This window comes from Mus pahari, chromosome 6 (genome assembly GCF_900095145.1).
Source record: "Mus pahari chromosome 6, PAHARI_EIJ_v1.1, whole genome shotgun sequence".
NCBI classification, from domain to species: Eukaryota; Metazoa; Chordata; class Mammalia; order Rodentia; family Muridae; genus Mus; species Mus pahari.
Genome location: NC_034595.1, coordinates 22436151 through 22456780, shown reverse-complemented (window position 1 = coordinate 22456780; position 20630 = coordinate 22436151). Strand labels below are relative to the sequence as shown.

Genomic DNA, 20630 nt, shown 5'->3' with positions numbered 1-20630 from the left:
TCCACTGAATGCTAGGAGTAGAGTAAATATAGGGCAGAATTCAAAGACATCAATTTACCAGAAAACCTGTTTCTACATTAAACAATTTTCTTTTTCATATCAGTGTCTGTGGGATGTTAGTTACCATCTCCTGCATCCTCTCTACTTGCTTGCCCTTGTGTGCACGTCTGTAGGGGGGTCACTACTACTTGTGCATTCCTCTAACCATAGCAATGTCTAATTTACTGGGTTCTCCCTCGTAGGTGAGTTTTTGTGACCAAATGGTTTTGTTCACACTGGTCCTGTCATCTGAATGTTTATTCTCCTTTTTCTCTCTCTCTTTTCTCATCTGTCAAACCCTAACTTAAACATCTAGAGGCCAAATTAAATATCAGCTCCAGAATGGGACTTCTCTTTTAAGAAGTGATCTCCAATTCACTGTTTTGAGTTAACATTTCCTTTCTTTTGCTCAAACAATGCAATATATATTGTTGCATTTAGTAGAACTCATTCTATGGGTCTGCCATTTGAGTTTTCAAGTTTTATCTCAATATAGATTCCTTAAAACAATGGACATTTTCATCTTTCTCTTTAATTATCCAATACCTTTAGCATTCTAATGTAGCTATAGACCTCATATGGCTCAGTCAGCACTTACTTCTTTTCTTTCCCATACTTTTAATTTCTTTCTTTAATTATATCTGTCTTATGAACTGACAAATAATTTACATGAGAAGAAATTTCTTCCATTGCCACTTGGATCCCACCACTAGTAGACACTGTGAAGGAGTTTGGCTCATACTCTTAAGCTAATTTTCTACACTAGTCTTTTTCTATTCCCTTGTCTCCCATTCATGCTTAAATGTCTGTCCTATCTTCAGTTCCCAGGTTCTATTGAACGTTATTTAACCCCTCTGGATCCTGAAGTATACAAGGCTACTCCAGTCCTTGTGTTGGAAACCTATGAAGATGCTTCCTTCACACCTCTGCTGCTCCTTGAGATCATGACAACTCAGCCTACTTTATGGGGATCTTTCCTTCTCCATGCTGCTCAAATGTGAGCATTGCTTGTTGTTTGCTTCCATCACTTTTCAGTTACAAGTCTCCTCTGGATGCTCTCATCCATGCCTAGAGCTCTAACCACCATTAGCATATGGTGATTGACACCAGTTCTGTCTCTAACTATGGTTTCTCTTTCTATTTGAATGAAGGGATCCCATTTGGACATGCTCAACTGATACTTGTCATTGATTCAAAATCATTTACCTTTACTGTTTCTTGTCATGCATGTCACACTGTCCTTAACTGTTCTCACTGATGAAGGCCTAGGAGTTACCATAGATATAGCTTTTTCCTCACCTCACCCACCCACCCATGAAATCTTGCTGTTTTTCTTCTTTCATTTTTCTCAAATATAAGTCAGCTTGTTCATGCCACATATAACCTAGGATATTTCATTAGATTTCTCCACTTTACCTTACCATTATCTTTAAATCCTTCCAGTAGCCCTTACACTTACACTCAGCAAACATACAACATTAATGGGAATCTTCTGTTTGAAAGCTGTCAGTGGTTCACTATGATTACTTTGGGGATGATCTTAGCTCCTGACTCATACATTTCATTCACTCAAAAAATATTGATTAGTTTCTACCACATGAGTGGTTGAAGGTATCTTACATACACAGAAGGAGATAAAAATTGCCTTCAGCTTCAACAACAATTGAAAATATGAAATAGTAGACTAGGTACAGCAGTTGGTTTTTCATATAAAATTTCTTCCATAAGGATCTCTTTCTTTCACTCTTTTCCATGTGCTTCTTTCCTAGGCAAGAAGCATCCTCCGAGATGGGCCAGAGGTCTTTGAACACGTACTTGCATACTCTGTCTTTCTTTGAATGGCCTATTCCAGGTGTTTCTTTACAAAAATTGCCTGTCTGTCTTCTACCTTATGTCCCAGGCCATGAGAGCTTATTCAAATAGTGTGGATCCAAACATTTCTTGCATTTCAACAAATAAGCATAGAACACATTTTCTGAAATGTTTATTTCACTCTGCTTTTAAAAGATCTCCCGCTGAGACTTCTGATAACCTGGGGAGAGAGTTCAAAAGGCAGGAATTTAGATCATCCCATTTCTAAATGTGGGTCAAATGAAATATTCATGAAAGAAATGATACTATACTCAGCTTATACTTATATTGTTAATTTCAAATGTAACATTTGAGATCACAAGAATTCCACCTACTTCACATACATTATATTCTCCACATGCTTTTTGTCTTTATCATAATTTCTGTGATCTTCTCTAGATTCAACATTTTCTGAGTTTTCAACCTGTCAATTGCAGGTTGGTATCTCGACCTTTCTCTTCAATGATAACTTTATAGCACATGTGTGACTATTTGTGATTGGCAAAGTGGGGAAAGTACAGCTAAGGATGGCCTCACTTCATAGTTTATTATACTAAAGTCTTGTTCTGTAAAACAGTTAATTGGCTTAGGATCTATTTAAATTTTAACAGTTTTGTAAAATGTGACATTTTCAAACATGTGATATTGGAAAAAAAAAAGCAAAGAAATAAGCACTACATTGTAAAGGAGCCAGGGTTTTGTGGACTGTAGAATAGATATGACGCTATTTAGCTGACTGATAGGTTTGTTCTGTGGATTTTTTTACCTTGGGTAATTAGAAAGCATTTGACATGGTGTCTATCAGTACCAGGTGATCAAGGATTTTTCATTTGTTTTCATTGGCACATTTAAAAAGTTAGATAGTTATAGTGTCTGATAAAACTGAGAAGTGGGAAAATGGACAGAACAAGGAGAAGTGACAACCTAAGCAAAAACAGTCACTCAGATTTTAATGTTTCATTCATGCCCCTGAGGCGACAATTGAGTGGCATGGAGACAGAATTGCTGAGTGAAAAACTAAGGGGGAAGAGAATGAACAGGTAAATGCTTCAGTCTGCTCCATGAGGAATGTCACTGCTTAGCTGTATTTAGATGGATTGTTTATGATAGGCATCTTCCAAAATGATAGATAAAATTGGAGAAGTCACATTTCTGAGGGAAAGAGCCATTGGATCTGTTTGAGTTAACTGAGATGGTTGGAGGAGGCTTTTATGAACAAATGAATCAGATGTATATGAAAAAATGTATGCTGATGGACTATAAAGAGGATGGTTGAATGTTTAAAGTCCCAAGCTTCTCAAAGACATAGATTAGGAGATTATGTGTACCATTGAGGTAGAAAACATAGGAAAAATGTGATGTTTGATAGAGCAGTGGAAGATTTAGTTTAGTATATTTTTTAAAGATTTATTTATTTATTTTCTGTATATGAGGACACTGTAGTTGTCTTCAGACACACCAGAAGAGGGCAGCAAATCACATTGCAGATGGTTTTGAGCCATCATGCGGTTGCTTGGATTGAACTCAGGACCTTTGGAAGAGTAGTCAGTGCCCTTAACCACTGAGCCATCTCTCCAGCCCTATTTTAGAATATTTTAGCTTTTGAGAGATCTGTGAGATTTTTCGAGAATGCGATAATGTGTTTAGCAATTACAATACAAAATATACAAATTATAATAATTAACACTCAGGGCATTGGTTTCTAAGTCTTATTCTAAATAACCATAACATTCACTGGTAAAAAAAATAACCTTGTGTCTCAGCCATTAAAAGCGAAGGCTTAAAACCAAAAAGGTGAGAATATACTTTTCTATCACTAGGCATATAAACTTTATGCATATATTGCACTTACTAGTCCACTTGTCAGATTGTTAGTGTTCTACAACTACTTAGGTGGTGGTCAGCATTAATTATGTGAATATAAATCTAACCTTTATCTTGCTTGCCTGCATATCTTGAGTAGTTCTGAGCACCTATTGGCAAAGGTGCTTGGATGGTCTCATGTTGACATATTGTGTTCTTGTGGCTGGCCCTCTATGGTTCCTCTGCTGTTTTCTTTCTCACATTGCCTGGAATTGCTCCAGTTATTGCCAATCCACAGTCGTTGTTGATTTGGAGGAGGATTATTTTTAAGCCACATGCCCATTGCTTTAGTGACAACAAGGTAATATAACCCTCTGTTATGTATCACTCAGCATAGATAAAGATCAAGACGTCTCTGTGTCTCTTAAGGGCAAAAGGAACCCAGGCTCAGCATTGCTCCCAGGATTGCGTTTGGTATATGTTTGTCTTTCTTTGGTGGTTTGCATCTATCTGATATTTGAGGTGAATCTTGGAAACAGATTATAAACACATGTAACAGAATTTCTTCCCTTGCGTATCCTAATTAGCAAACTGTAATTGGATTTAATTAGGCTTTTACAGTAAAGTGGGCTCTGAGTTGTGTTTTATGTGAAACCTTTACTTTGGTTGAATAGGATACCTGGAGTATGATTGGAAAACAAAAACAAATTTGTGTGATGCTTGACTCCCACTCTTTATATCTGTTTTGGGATAAGATATCCCAACAGTTTGATAAAATTTCAGATGATATTGTACACTTTAAGGTTATGGTTAAAATAGTTCGTGGACTGGTTAGATGGATCATAGAGTAAGGGTACATGCTTCCATCCCTGCTGACAGTCTGCTGTGTAGATCTCACATAGTGGATGGAGGGAACTGACTCCTGGTGGTGGTTCTCTGATATCTACTAACATACAGTGTCATGAATGGGTCATTACACACACTCAAAGAAAGACTGAAATTCCAGCATGACGGGTGATAAGTTTTAGAAAGATTTTTCTTAATACAGGCAACTTAAAAGAAAGGAAGAAGCCTCGGAGCTCTTAAGCTACAAGACAGGTCCTAGGGAGTAGGACATCACTCAGCTTTCAGTCTGGAGCCTTTACAAGGGACTTTTTGGCAGAGATTGGTGGTGGGGTATGGGGGGAGGGTGCAGGCTCCTTAGTGCAGGTGTCTGAACCAGGTGTATTGTGTTTTCTTTAAAGAAAAACAAATGCTGGCTGATGTGGCAGGAGGGAGCACCTCAGGGGGCCCATGCTGAGGTGTCCCCCCTACACCCACCCCAGGAAATCAGCCATAGGACAGACTTCATACAAAATGGAGTTTCTTTGGGACCTAGAGAAGGGAATAAAGGCAGGGAAAGGAGCGTTAGAGAAGGACAGAATGGGAGAAGAGAGTAGGCCTTGAGGGGCGAACATGTGGAGGGGGGCAGAGGGCGGGAGAGGGAGAATTAGATGGAAAGAGAGTCTGTAGATAGAGGTAAGGAGTGGCCTTCTATCCCTGGCTCCTGGCATGTTCCTGGCAAGGAACTGTTACTAGGTAACTGTTGGGCAGTGCCTAGTGGGATGGCTAACTTTGTATCCTGGTGCCTCCTCTCAGCCTCAGCAGTACACAGTGTACAGCCTGTGAGTACTCACTCTAGCACAGGGGCCTTTAGGTGCTCCTTAGGTTCTAAGACAGAGAACCAGAACCAAAACAACCCTGGAAACCCTGCTTAGGTTCCCTGCCCTCCTTGGCTAGGTTCTATCTCATTATAATCTAGAACAGTACCACAAATAAATCATTGTACTCCAAGTAGAAATTTCACTGTCCAGATTCTTCTCTTCCTTGATGTATTAGTGTCTTCTCTTCCTCACCATTCTTAATATCTGAAGCCTTAATCTCCTTGGGTCACAGGAGTTTGGTCAAGAATGGAGAAAGAAGAAAGAAGGGAAACTAATTCCACGGCTAGCTCTTTTTGATAGCATGGTTTTGGTACTCGAAGTACTCTGGGACTCGAAGCCGTTGATGCTATGGTGCAGGCTAGCTTGGTATTTGAGATTCCTCACCCCTATTAAGTCCTGCAATCACAGAGAGATGTCACCATGCCCTGCAGTGTGAACCTATCCTTAGCAACATTTTGAAGTATCTAAGCTTCTTTGCTTCTGCTCCCTCCTCTGGCTACCAACTCTTTTGATGTGGGAAAAATCAATTTCTTCTCAGCTGCACTGCTGTACCTTGTTCTTCAGACTCTGGGTAAATAGCCCGACCATTCTAGTTTTCTTTTGCTAGACCCATTCCTCCTCTGAGGTGGGATGCTAAGCAACCTCACCTGACTTTCTCTCATATGAGGCCCATCTCTCACCGGTAGCAGGAGGAGGAGACTGCAGATTCCTTTTACCTTGCCTTAGGCAGTGATTTCCCTGCTCTTCTGCCAGGTTTCAGCCTGCTTCTTTCAACACCTCTCTTTAGCATTCTTTTTTTAGAATTCTCAGGCATGAGTTAGGCAGCACTCTACCATGTTTCCCTATGCTGTAGGGCACATTTAGCATGCTGTTTGAGTGTTCTTGTTGAAGCTGGAGGTGGATGAGTTCTATCCCCCTTTTCACCCCCTGAGGAGTTTAGGGAGTAGGTGGGAAGGCTCTGCACCGTCAGCTTCCACTCAAATCTAACTCCTAGTATTAAAGACGTTTTATGCTTTGATGTGGGTGAGAGGTTAAGAACTTCTCTAAGTGTAGTTTGGATGCTTGCTTGGTAAGTACGATGTAGTGGTCACAGACCTCTATGATTGTATGATTCAGCTGATACCAGAGCTGAAATAGCTACATTTAAAGCATCCTATTCAATTCCTGTCTCTACCCTGAAAGATGCAGGGAACCAAGACTCGGGGGAGTTAATTAACATAGTTAAGGGTTCAGTTTTGCAGGTCTGTATGTCAGTGAGACAATTTGGCTGACGACCTAAGTTTGGACGTAAAAGGTTCGATGAGACCATCAGAACGGTTCATGTGGAACCAGCAGGGGCTGAGTATAGCCTACACTTGTAATTATTAATCCAGATCTTCAGGGAATTATGAGGCAGTAGTCAGGACCTTCCTCTTTGCCTTCTGGCCCAGAATGTGAATACTGGGCAAGCAATTTATGTACAGACTCTAAAGGATGAACTTGGTAGTGGCTGCTGGGGCATGTTGTTATATATTTCTGTATGTGGCTTTGATGTAAATAATTTGGGATGCAAGAATCAGAAAGCAGGATGTGTAGGTGCTAAACTTGATTCATTTCATGATACTGCCCAATTCAACCATGGGAACCAAATCATCTTTATGCTTCAGCCAGTGTCAACTCTCTGGATCAACTAGTTTATCACACAGCAGTGGGCTTCTGTGACTCCTGGAAGGTCATGAGGATCAATGACAGTACTTAGCCTACAACTAGTCCAGAATTGTTAGGCTGTAAACCCCAGGGGTAGAAATTCCTTTTGTAAATGTTATAGATGATCAGCTATTCTCAAATTCATTGTTGAAGATGCTGAGGGCTGACTCAAAGGTCCTTGGCTCAGCAGCCATGGTCCTGGAACACAAGGCTTTCTATTTGTAGAGTATCTATTGTGTGTTGATTTTACGAGAAGGATGCTGGTGGAGAGTGGTGTGAGTCTACTATGAGGTAGAGTGAAGGAAGCTCCTCCTTATATATGGAAATGTGGGATGTGCCTCCTTCTGATGCAAGGGCACAGAGCAAGCACAAGGGCTCATTGTCATCCCACATTGTGCAAGTAGGACAGGGTGGAGGCCTCATGTATAATTTTAAAGTTCTTAGGAGAAATGACGATAAGTTAGCAAAGAAATGAGTGGAATTCATTCTCATACTTTCCCTTGAATCTGCTACCTGCAACATAATATTTTGGCTTGTTACCACTATCATTCTCTGGAGAGGCATAATATTTTACACTGCCTTCTTCTTACAAGTCCTTAAACTTCTGTACATGTCTATCTCATATATGCAGCACATCTTCAGTGAGACTAGTATATGTAATGCTGGATAGCCACATGTGACCTGCTCTAGAATCAGAATGCTCTGCCCTTCCTTATAGTGGGGATATTTGCCAGTTTTGCAGTGTTAGTTCTATTACATAAACACTCATATCCTCAGTTTCTCCTTTGTTCCATAAAAAAAAAAAAAATAGTGTGTCCCTAATCCCTCTCTCTTCACACTAGTGACAAAAGATCTAACACTAAGTACTAAAGTTCCTGTCATATATTTAGTGTTCACTTAACACATACTGCTGTTCTCTAAATGACTTATACAACAAATAAACCACACTAAGATGCAAGCTGACCTCTGTCAGACCAAACCAGAAGCTCACATTATTTTTCTCTTTCTTCCTCAACAACTTTATCAGAGATTCTTTTCCTGGGGATCCAGTGTAAGCAACATCTTCCTTTGGAATCCTTTCTAACTTACTTTGATCGTTTCTATATTTCATTGCTTTAGGCTAGAACTAAATATTGAGTCTACAGCTGCCTCCAAGATAAAGAACGCTGCCATTGAGCTGTATCTCCAACCCTGTCTTTACTTTACATGTTAAGACAAGGGATTAGTAAATGCTCTTGAGTCACTCTCTACCACCCAGGGTGAACTTCAACTTGCCACAGGCCCTTTCAGAGCTGGGAGTATAGGTCTATGCTATCACTCTTGGATTGGTTTCCTTTGCTTTCTTCACTACGACCACCCATTTATGGCTCAGTTATTTATTTCCCTCATCAGCTTATTAGAAAATCCTATCTTCTAGAATCCTTTGTTATAGACACTTTCTCTGGCCTCAATTCCTTCACTATACTTCATCTACTCGTGGTAGTATTTTTGAGAATATGTTATATTAGAAACACCTATGTATGAATGTGCTCGGTTGGTGTCTGAATCTACCAAAGGCACAACTTGATTTCGCTAGGAGTTTGAGGTCATGAGTGCAGTAGAAATTGTACAGGTTTTATATTGAAAGATACAAAGGATAGAATCTTAAGCTAAACACTTAGAAGTTGTGAGCTTGCTGCAGTTATTTTTTTGTCAGTTAAGTGATGTAATAGGCCTACCTCCTGGAATTTACTTGTATTCATATCTAAGCTAGGCTGGACTCTAACAGGGAAAGCCAAGTATGTAACATGGATAATAACTCTCAGTCATGTAACCTTATATTATCTGGAACTTTCCATAAGAGTTAGTGCTAGTAGAGTCAGAGTGATAGTGGCCATATTTCATATAATAACCTGTAAAAAATTGATGTGCTAATCTTTGTTCTATTGTATCCATTTCCCTTAGGACTTACTTCTTTGAAATTTTCATTTTTACTTTTAGCACACTGGATAATTGTGATGTATGTATGTATGTATGAATTTATGTATGTATGTATGTGTTTTTCTCTGTGTGTGTGGCATATAAATATGTGTACAGAATTATGAGTGGGCATATCTTCTAGTGCATGTGGAGTTGGTTGTCTTCATCTCCACATTGGTATTTCTGACATGCCCTCTCAATGAATCTGGAAGTTTACTGGTTTTATAGGGTAGATAAACACCATGCTCTCAGTATATTCCTGTTTCTGCCTCCCAATGCTGAATTGAGCATATAGGCACATAGGGCCACACAAGGTTTGCTTGTTTCATTTGTTTTTTTTTTTTTTATTATGAAGCTGCTGGAAACCTGAACTCAGTTCTGATCTTGCATATGGCCAGGATCGTGGCTCATTGGTAGATGCTTGTACAGCCCCTGTCTCTCTTTTTCAGTACAGGGGATTGAATCCAAGGTTTTCAGCATATTAGTTAAGTGCTTAGCCACTGATCTGTCTTCCCAGCTCTATCAGCATTTTCTGAGTCAATGGAGATACATTCTGACCTCGTAACTTCCTGTAATGTAGATTATCATAGATATTCAAAATGAAGAAGTTCAAATAGAGGCATGTAGATGCACTACCCCATCAAGACAATGGCAGAAGAACAACTTACCACAACCCAAAAGACTGGAATCACAGAATATTGATGGGGTCATGGTAAAAGAAATCGAATGAGAGCCTCATTTTGGAACCATTGATATCTCTCACATCCCTGTCATTGTAAGGGGCTATCCAGAACATGCTGAGATGTTTAGTAGCAACTCTGGCCTCTAGCCATCAGATATCAAGAGCATGTCTTTAGTTGTGACAATCAAAGATGTTCCTAGGGGGATAATGACAGCCACTTGTGAAGCAATGGGTTATAACTATCGAATTTTAGCTACTCCTAGGATTACAGGCAGAACCCTTACCACCACCATCTCCCCACCACACACACAGAGGCATACCCAGCATGCCAGTGTTAGATATATAACCTTTTGCAAGCTGCAATGCGCTGCATCCTGTTTCCTCACTGGAACAGCTAAGCATTTTCTCCCAGGCTCCCATTCGCACCCACTCACCACAGAAGCTCTGTGGAAATCGGTATGGGTGACACAGTGTGATTCCAGCAGGCTGCAGTTCACTCCACGGATCTTGGAACAATTGCTCCCACCTCCTGCTTGCCACTGGGGGGTGGGGGTGGGGGGCTCTGGCAGACAGTCCTGGCAGCTGTAGCTGATACAGTTCTACATGTAGAGCTTTGTTTTAGGCTCTGAACAAAACTTCAGGCTGTAGCTTTTTCCAAGCTCCCACTCAGTGCGCATGCCTTCCCTCCCTTATCCTGACAGCTGGGGCTTGCAATGACAGGCAGATTTTTGTGACACCTCATGATAAAATGGCGCAATTGAGCAATCGAGGGAAATACTCAATTGTGCAGAAACCTACATTCCTTGCTCTTTGATTTCTTCTTTCCTAGTGTTACTGAACTCCCATATTCACCTGGGAGAAGAGACAAATAAGGTATAGTTAATTATGTGTATAGGTTTTACATTTCAGAAAGTGTTTGTGACCTCATCATATTTTTAAACAGTATCGATAAAATCTGAGGTCTAGAGAGGGAGTGGGACTCTTCAAATTCACATGCTTAGCACAGATAAGAAACTGTTTTCTAAAGCTTCTTGCCAGCAGAAGGCTCACAGCCCAGTGAACAAGACACACATAAAACAAAGAAGTATAATGCAAGACAATTGGATCCGACATAGAGCTTTAGAAAGTGAACGAATAGAGTTGGGCAGGCAGAACAGAGCAACAGCTTTTTAGAGGAATAGAGAAGGATAATAAAGATAAATGATGTGACCTCAGGTGACTTTCAAGGTTAACTGGGGTTTCTTTCCGGGATAGGAAAACATTTTAAAAAATATTTCCTGGAAAAGTCTTAAGTTGACAACATCAAATATTTGGTTTTGTTAAGTGCTTTACCACTGAGCTACATCTCAAGACCTGACAATATTAATGTAACCATTTTCATGATAATTGCCCTTATCATTTATGCCATGCATTGAGCATTTTTTCTCTGCTGGGGGTTGGAGATAACATTGTATCTTTGTGTGATTCAGTTGTCACGTTAATGCTGGTGCATATATCCTCATTGATTGCATTTTATAGACAAGGAAAAACTGTCAAAGTAACTTGCCTGAAACAATCATAGATGATGCAACTTGCATATGTATCACATTTACAATGTAGAAGATAGCAAGCTTATTAAGGTAAAAAAGGTGGGTCAAGCTGCAGTGTTAGGCTAGATTATTATTGACAGTCAGTGAGATGACAAAGTTAAACTTTTAATTTTTTTGAAAGCTGGGTGGTTCCTTTCTATTCCTTTCAGGAAAATTCTGCCCACTTAAGGTCTTTCTTGAACTCAAAATGTTGTCTAACATAGTGCTACTGTGCTATAATACTGTCCATCTAAAGGGCTGGTAAGACCCACTCACCTCCCATACCCTTAACCTTCAGGGTTAGGATATCCTGAAACTTAGAAGTACTAAGCAATGAATATTCTGTCTAAAAGCTTCCTCGAGCATCCAGAAACATTTCACTAAGCTTTATAGAATCTTGACTCTATCCTGTTTTAAGAGTTACTAATCCTTTAGGAATGCAACAGGAACGGGCAATAACTAGAACTTCCCAAGACTTTGTACACCCAGCTAATCAGACAAAAACAAAACAAGTATTCAGTGTGTTTCTGCCTATGCCATAAAAGAAGAGAAAGACATTCTTGTTCAACAAGTATCAGTAATGAGAGGGAGGTTTCTGGTTAAGTCAGAACATGGGGCAAACACTGACTTCTGTCCCATAAACCTACCTAGATGAATTAGACTGTTTCTGCATTGACTTGTTTCATTCACTTCTAAAACACAAATATCCGGACATCTGTAATGTACCAATGATTAAATATAGTTCCTTAGACATGTCCTTAGTATACATGTGAGGATCCTCTACAGTCATTTGTATACCTTCACATTGCATGTGAACAGCAAACCAAGGCAAGACCATGAGCTCCAAATAGCATGGTCCTTTACTTTTAACAAAGCAGTGATGATTTTACAAAGAATCAAAGCACTCTTACGATGAAGATATATTATTAATATTGTTTTTTTTTTTTCTGTCTTCCCGCTCTCCCCCCGCCCCCACTCTTCCCCTTTCTCTTCTCCTTGATTCTCTTTGCTACAGGACTCCACAGAATGGAGCAAGAATGAGAGGAAAAAGGCCGGCAGAAAAGCATGAACTGGAGGTTTGTTGAGCTCCTCTACTTCCTGTTTGTATGGGGCCGTATCTCAGTGCAGCCCTCCCGCCAGGAGCCAGCTGGGACAGACCAACATGTCTCCAAGGAATTTGATTGGCTTATTTCAGACAGGGGGCCTTTCCACCACTCCAGGAGCTACCTATCCTTTGTGGAAAGACACCGGCAAGGATTTACAACCAGATATAAAATATACAGGTACGATTTAGGCTAAGAGGGCCCTTGCCTTTTATTCCTGTGGTGCTTTGGGGAGACTGAAAATTATCTGACACCTGACTGTGTTGTGAAGCTTTTGGGTCAAGGGACTGTGACCTTCTTATACATAGGCTGTCAATCTAATTTAGTCCAGATTTCATATTTTAATATGACAAGTTCAGATAACCAGTGAGTATTGAGTATATAGGGTACTAGACAGAGAATACGTGTTTTAGTGTTTCATTTGAACTTTCTGCTCATCTGGTGGAGAATTTCCTTGTTTTCCTACTTTACCCAGTTTCTTAGGGAATTGAGTCTAAACTAGGCTAAATGTGGTTTCAAAAGAAAGAATTTCAAAAGTGTAAAACTTATTTCAGCCTTAGTTTACCTGTATTCATTGTCATGGTAACCTTCATTTTTGCAACTACTGTTAATGAATCTAGTTTTCTACCCAACTATATTTATAAATTTGGAGGTAAGTAGTGAAGAACTTTTACTTTAGCAAGTCTTAACTCGTTACTTACGTATTGTAATTAGCCAACCAAAAGAGACCAATTTCTGTAAAAGAGGGACTGTCTGTGGTTTCAGTAAATGAGTCCACATTATAGGTGCATAGCAAACAGATTGACAGGAGAAAATCATGTGGATTATGTGCATGCACATGACTGTCATGCAAAATAGAAAATTTGGGGAAGGGAGAGATGACGTAAGTTTGTGCAACATCCTGAGTTACAGAGAACAGCCAAGAGAAGGAATGAGCGGGAAATTGACGGGTGTAAGCAAAGTACATAAGCTGACAGACAGTGTTTCTCAGTGTCTGACCTGACAAATAGACAATAAGTTGTGACAAAATCTATCTGGGCTACTGTGTCCCGGTCTTGTGAGCTACTCTTACAGGGTGATGAGATTTCTTAGGAAGAAGATCCATAACAATTGGTCTATGTTGGGGAGAATTATCTGTAGAAGAGTAAGCTAATTTCCGGGAAAATTATACTAGTTGATCTGGGGGAGGAAAAGGGACAGAGATTGGAAGGTAGGAGATGAGGACATAGATTTTAATTCACTTTAATTCAAAACACTCAGGGTAATAAGTGCCAGATTTTGAACTATTGTTTTCTGTCCTCAACCACCAGAAGTATTTTTTTTTCACATGTGTTTCTAAATTTCTATGTTCTATTTAACTATAATATCTTTGGCATATTTCCAAAATGCTAGATTTATGCCTCATTAATCATGTTTCTATTTTTATTAATTAGAATATATAACTAACTGGAACTATATGACTAACTGTAGTATCTTTTAGTGTTATTTAGTCATGTGTGTATGACACAACACACACACACACACACACACACATGTAGCTTCCATTTATGTCATTGATGTTCATGTTTACATTTGTTATATTATTGTTTTCAGAAATATACAATGAGTATTGCATTTGAGTTGAAGACATGGAGAAACCACTGTGCAACCTTTGCCTTAATGTTCAGAAAGAAAAGCCAAATTCTAACATTTCTGAGACAATTAGAATCAGAAAGCAAGAAATCAAGATAGAAGAACATTTGTCTGAATTTAGACCTTAGGCCTTGCAAGTAGGAGATATGGAAAGTAGCCAAACATGAGTGATTTGTGAATTTTCAACTGGCAGAATATGTTTATTATGTGAAAATTGTCCTACTACTGTCTTGAGGTCTTATAACAGTTTTGCCTATTCAAGGGTTCAAGAGTGAACTTTCTATGGTTCCTGAAGAATAGAGAACAGTCATTGAACTGCTGAGAAAAGATGCCTCTGAGCATTACTAAAATGTAACAAAGAAAAATGAAAATCAAGTGGATAAAATAAGGAAACCGAGTACAAATATGAAAAACATGTTGACATTTCTACTCTTAAAAGAAAATACCAGAATTCTAACATAATGATTGATTCAAAATGCTTCCTCTTGGGAGAACGATTCTTAAATCACCCGAGAACAGTAGTTAACTGCTTCATTTCAAAATTGGATCCTTAAAATTATTTCTAGCAAAATATAGCTATTGCTGTTTGTTATTGTGCCTAAGCCAAGGATTATGGGTATGTGTTGGCTGCTGGAGAGGATGTGCCAATCTTTGAAATGCATGATCGATTCAGGATAATTTGGAGCTTTGAAGTGTTGAAGATGGGGCATGGCATAAATCTTTTAGATTCAGATATCTCATTCTATCTGTATTTTATCAAATAAAAATATCTTTGTTTTGTGTATAATTTTGTCTTTCATTTTAGCTGCTCAAGTAAACATTTAAAGTTGGGGTAGTTTTGCAAATTTTTTTTGCATTTAAATGATCATTTTATGAGTCAGTTGCACGAAGTTTTATAGCCAAGAAAAGTTGGAAAATGGGCTTGAAACCAACCATGATTATTAGTCCATAGCCACACTAATAAATGTAGTAGACTTAAGGGCAGCTGGGTCCCATTTTCAATTATTTCTGTACTATTCAATTCTAGGGGATCCTGTCTTTAGCTCTCTATTCCACTTTCCTCATTTATCAAATGTTAAGGTTGATTTAGATTAGTGATCTTCAACCTGTGCTTATAGGAGTTGCTGAAGACTGATTTAAGTAGCCATGGAAACCATTGTAGTATGAGAAGAAGGCCAAAAATTCTGACCAGGCAGGATTTTCTGCCCTCTCCTTCCATAAAGAGAAGGCTTTCATTTGTTTTAATATTTGGTTTTCACACGGGATCTATGTTGGGATGGTATCCAATTTTTAAACAATTATTTAAGTAATTCAGGGAGCTGATTTCTAAAATACTGGTTTAAAATTTGTTTTCAATCTATTCTTCTCTTCTATATGATCCTAATGGCAATTTCTATTCCCTCTACTCCTCCCAACACCGTCTTTTGATATCCACTCCACCTTCATTTCACTTCAGAAAAGAGTAGGCCTCCCATGGACATCGACTAAACACAACATAAGAAACTACAGTAATACTAGGCACAAACCCTCATATCAAGGCTGGAAAAAGCAATCTAGAGGGAAGAAAAGGACTCCTAAAAGGGTGGGGTGGAAGTGGGGGTTGTGCCTCTAAGATTGTTTTAGTTCTAAAATTAAATGTGAAATTTAACTAAGGTTATATGGTTGATTAAATGATGGTGTTCCATCCAGAAGGCAAGCAAGCTCTTGCTCATCCAGTTATTCTGTCTTTCCTTTACTTAATCCTGAAATAATTATTAAGCAACTGTTATGGACCCACCAGTGTCTAGAGAAGATGATACAATAATGAGAAAAATAACACTGTCCTTCCTCTCAGAAGAGAGAGTGACATTAATTAACCACGTGTGTCCTGACACCTCCATTAAGTGCAAAAAGGAAAATAACCATCCGGTATCATTGTTCCTTGAAAGTCATAAATTCTGTGCTCGTTGATTTTGTTCTTGGGGCCATCTATGCAGGAAAACATATGCAAATGGATGCACAGAGAAATCTGCCCATCCCGTTGTAGGCCGGAGCAAGGACCAGCGAGCTCATACTACGGGACCAAATTGATCCTTATCCTTTCTACATGGTGTTTTGCTGAAACACAAAAAATCATTTTTTCAATGTGGTTGTCTTGATTACTGTATGTTAACATGGATGGTGAAAATTGATACTGCTTCCTAAAACAGGAGTCATTCTAAAAGACTTCTATTTTATGTAATGCTAGAAAACTTTTCTGAAATAAGACCTTATGTCTCACCCACTTTCCTCTTCCTCTGAGTCTGGGCCACTACCAAGGGAGATTTAAAAGCAGAAAAAAAAAAAAATGAAAAAGCTCACGTATTTAGGTTAAAGCTATCTTCCCCCCCCCCACTGTTGCACATATTCTGTCCACAAATCATAACATCATTGTGAGACATCACTCCCAGTGGTAGTATGAACAAATTCCTGAAGATGCTCTCTCCTGTATGGATGCACAAGCAGGGGCATCACATGCATGCATGCAGTGGTTTGAAATGTGTCATACATACTCTGTCACTGTAGACAGGATGAATGATGGCATTGGGGATTTGAGCTAAAAGAAGTTAAGGAAGCTGAGAGGTTCTTGTCTCTCAAATTAGCTAAAGTGCAGTTAACTTTAGTAAACTTTAGGGAAATAAGAGAACCTTGATATTTTTCAGCTCCCTTGCTTTATTTTTGCATTCTTTGATGAAGTAATAGAATGTTGAGGCACTTTCTTCATATGACTAATGGATAAGCTAGCTGACATATTCTCCAAGGCCTTTTCTATCCCTGAAATTCCATATCTTATGAAGTTTTGTCATTTTGATATTATAGCAAGGTCCTGTACAGGAGGAAATGTGTTTGGGGACTCAAGGTATAGTGTATTAGAAGACTCTGCCAAGTATTTTGTTATTAGTGACTCCAAACTTGGAAGATGACCAGGAGCAAGTGGTAAAGAGAAATATATATATATATATATCTTACACCCATCTTACACCAATATTTTCCCTGAGGCTGAGAATAAGGATAAATTATAAAGAAGAAAGGGAATTACCAAGAACTCATTACAGCAAGGTTAGCGGTTCCCCTCTGCAACCTTGTACTTTAATTTCTTCTTTGAATAAACAGTGAATTGTCTCTGTTTATCAACTTATTCACATTCAGAATAATTGAAAATACTGGGTAAAATTTAAACTGTAGCTACATATTACGATAAAGTAATTTAAATAACTTCCTGCTAGGTACATAAACGTGGTAGTTTTTAACTACTCACAGCTATCCTGCCAGAGAAATTCTGTGTCTGTGCCATATTTTGATTGAGAGAACTGATCCTGTCATACAGCTTTGGAGCCTCCAAGCTAGGATCCCAAAACAAGTTTTTGACACCCTACAACATGAGCCCGAAATTTAGTCTGCTGTCTGTCCCTTCTCAGTTGCTGGCCTCTTGCCTAACATTGAGGAACCTCCTTTGACTATGGGCAATCTATAGTTTCTGAGGTTCTATTTTCTCATAGATAAAACTGTGATGGTATTAAATGTCTGACATAGTTGTGGTGGAAAAGAAAAAAAAAAAAAAAACGGATTGAGTATAAGGTGCTAGGAATTTTGTGGAAGAAAGATAAAGAAAACTGGAGACTTTTTCTCTGTTCCAGAATTGCTAGCATAGTGTAGTATTTTTTTAATGGTTTTTGTTTTTGTTTTGTTTTTGTTTTGTAGATTTGGAGATTATTGATAATTATTGTAAATTCAACCACGTGAATTTCTGTTGCTTTTTTCCCTGTTGAGGAGTAGAGCAAGAAGGTTAATCTTATTGGTTTTTAAGACATGGAATCTTTTAGCCAAGCCTGGCCTCAAATTAACTGTGTGGTGGAGGCTGCCGTTGAACTTCCGAAGTTTTCTGCTTCTACCTTCTACATTAATTTCAATTGTGGCTTTGGTAGGAGAGTTCTGTTAGCATTATGCATTTTGATTCTGGAGAGGCAGATTACATGGAGGACTGTGGTAAATAGGTTCACTAGGATGGCAGAGGTGGTTTTTGTATCGAGTGGCTTTCCATGAGGAGTTCAATGGAAGTGGTTTGTGGCTTACGGTGTTCCTGTCTTCGAGCTCAGTATATACACCTCAATGTTGAATATAAATCAAATATTGGTAGACCAAATTTAATTGTCTTGCTATCTTCCATCTCTTTCAGAATTGTGTGGATGTAAGCTTTAATGTGCGGTCCTAAAGTTCCTTGTGTCTTTCTCTCAAAATATTTGTAATAGGTTTTGTGGTACAAAGCTTGTTGAATGAGTACATGGATGGTTCTGGTGTTGGTTCGTTCATTCTAATATGAAGGAGAAATGGTACTAATCTAGCACTCACTCACTTATATACAGAGTTAATTCACATATGACAGAAGCTATAAATGAGGGTGTCAGAGATATACAAGGTAGTAGACATCCCTGCTCTCCGGAAACTTACAGAAATGTAAGAACAAGGGAGAAGCCAAACCACTACTCTGTTAAAGAGAGTGTGGCTTAAATAGAAAAAATTTGCTAGCCTCTGATTGTGCCTAACATCTTGACATATGTTACTAGGACAATATTTCTATCAGTTTGATGATTATTTGTCCATGTGATATTAAGAGGTGCTATCCAAAAAATAACTTCATAATGTTTTCAATAACAATAGTAAATATCATACCTAATACTGATAAAAATAAGTGAAAATATTGACATTGATATTTTAACTGTCTAGCATTGTAATATATATGCACCCCACATGCAAATAGTTGACACTGGTATTTACAATACTCTATTGTAATCTCTTTTGCTATTATTTGCATTTGTATCATTTATATAAGGTATAGGGTTAATTGATGTCAGAATAGGTGCTATTATAGGCAAATCTGATATAATCGATTGCATCTTTTACCATGCCGTGCTGACTCCCAGGTGATGTCAATATATATGTGAGGAAACCTAAACATAAAGTTCTTATTGGGGGACTTTTATTACTGCTACATTATTTTTGGATAGTGTCAAATCCCTTTCACCATATCTTCTTCTGATGAAGGCGATGGCTTAAATGCTGTCTCACTCTCAGCTTATTTAGACTTCAAGTGACTGTTGAAGTTCTGGATTACATGTGTGTACCTGGCATCTGACTCAGAAAGTCCCACCCTCATGTGTGACTTTTGCTTTGCCTATTTTGTTCTGAATATGGTCTTTGACAGGAATGAAAATAACAGCATTATTTTTATGCTGTTATAAGGCTGTTTTTTGTTTTCCATGTTAGTTTTAAAATCAGGTCATAGAGGTTGAGAAACAAACTTGTATTTTTGAAAAAATGAAAATAAAGGAGGTGCTAAAAAGAATATTAAGATGTTTTTAGATTTGGTTCTTCACAAGCTTGAGTTGAGTGATTTAAATGTAGGCCCTAATGCAGAGATTAGATTGCAAATTGTTTTGCTGCAGAGGTGAATAGAAAAGGAATTCTCCACGTACTGGTCAAGCATTGGTGTATACTTGGTTACTGGTCCTCAGAAATGCAGGGAGATGATTTTGTTTTTTGACATACAGAAGAGTTTAAGAAAATCTTCTAATCCATTCCAGGTATTCTTTTTACTGGGAATATTTGGAGGAGCTGCTCTGACTGAAGTATTCCATGAGAAGTAGGACGTTTAGGCTCTCTCTCTCTCTCTCTCTCTCTCTCTCTCTCTCTCTCTCTCTCTCTCTCTCTCTCNTGTGTGTGTGTGTACTATTTCAGAAAAGCAAAACCAAACAACACATCAAACATAATTCAGACCAAGGGTCTCTGTCGGAGAATGAAAATGTTCACTAAGAAAAAAAAAAAAAAAAAGGAACGTATATGGGATGATGTTTCTTGTTCATATGGTCAATTTCAGGTTAATTGTAGGGGGCAGTGATCTCCGTCCTGTCTTCATCCCTCACTTGATCCACATTCCCCATAAGTTTTCTTAAATTGAGGGGAGTAGTGAGAGATAACCAGCAACTTTCTCTTGGGCTATGCCAATTTCAAGGTATATTGTAGTGTTGATTACTTAAAATTGATCTTCCAATTCCAAGAACGATGGTTTTATTGCCACCAAATTGGTACCTGTGTGGTATTTTCCTCTTTGCTCTTGTGTCATTACTGGAATATCTTCTATGAGTTGCAAACCAATGAAATCTCTGTAGAACAATTGTCCAGCTTCAATCAGGAGCGGTGTTTAAAAATTGATTGCTTGCCCATTCTCTTGAAGGGGCAGCTTGTTTCAGGGTCTGTAAGCTGACCCCAAAATGGTTACTGCTTTGTCAGGGGAAATTAGGAGAAAACATGGAGTTATATGTTAGTACTTTAGACTCCACCCTAAATCCTGGGCCAAAGATGATGGGGGATCTTTACTCTAGGCCACCTGCTAAATATTCATTCACTTTAAAGTTGCTAAAATCCTGCACTTTTTTCATGGAGATTGGAACAGTAATTGTTCATCCATGATTGAAAAGAGTCCATGGTGTCTTTCATGAAGATCGGTCAAAATACATTACGAGTGCCATGTGGGAAGCTCGTTTACTGAGCAATGCCACAGAGGATAAGGCTATTTGGGAAAGAACAT

The 20630-nt window shown here is 38.6% G+C and overlaps 1 protein-coding gene across 1 annotated transcript in view; it reads left to right on the top strand.

Annotated features, from left to right (window-relative positions):
• Positions 1–20630, top strand: part of Brinp1 (BMP/retinoic acid inducible neural specific 1) — a 184886-nt gene that overhangs the window by 35699 nt on the left and 128557 nt on the right. The window contains exon 2 of the mRNA XM_021200011.2: positions 12307–12574. Coding sequence (XP_021055670.1) covers positions 12357–12574 — 218 coding nt within the window. The 5' untranslated portion in view covers positions 12307–12356. The remainder of the gene's footprint in view (positions 1–12306; positions 12575–20630) is intronic.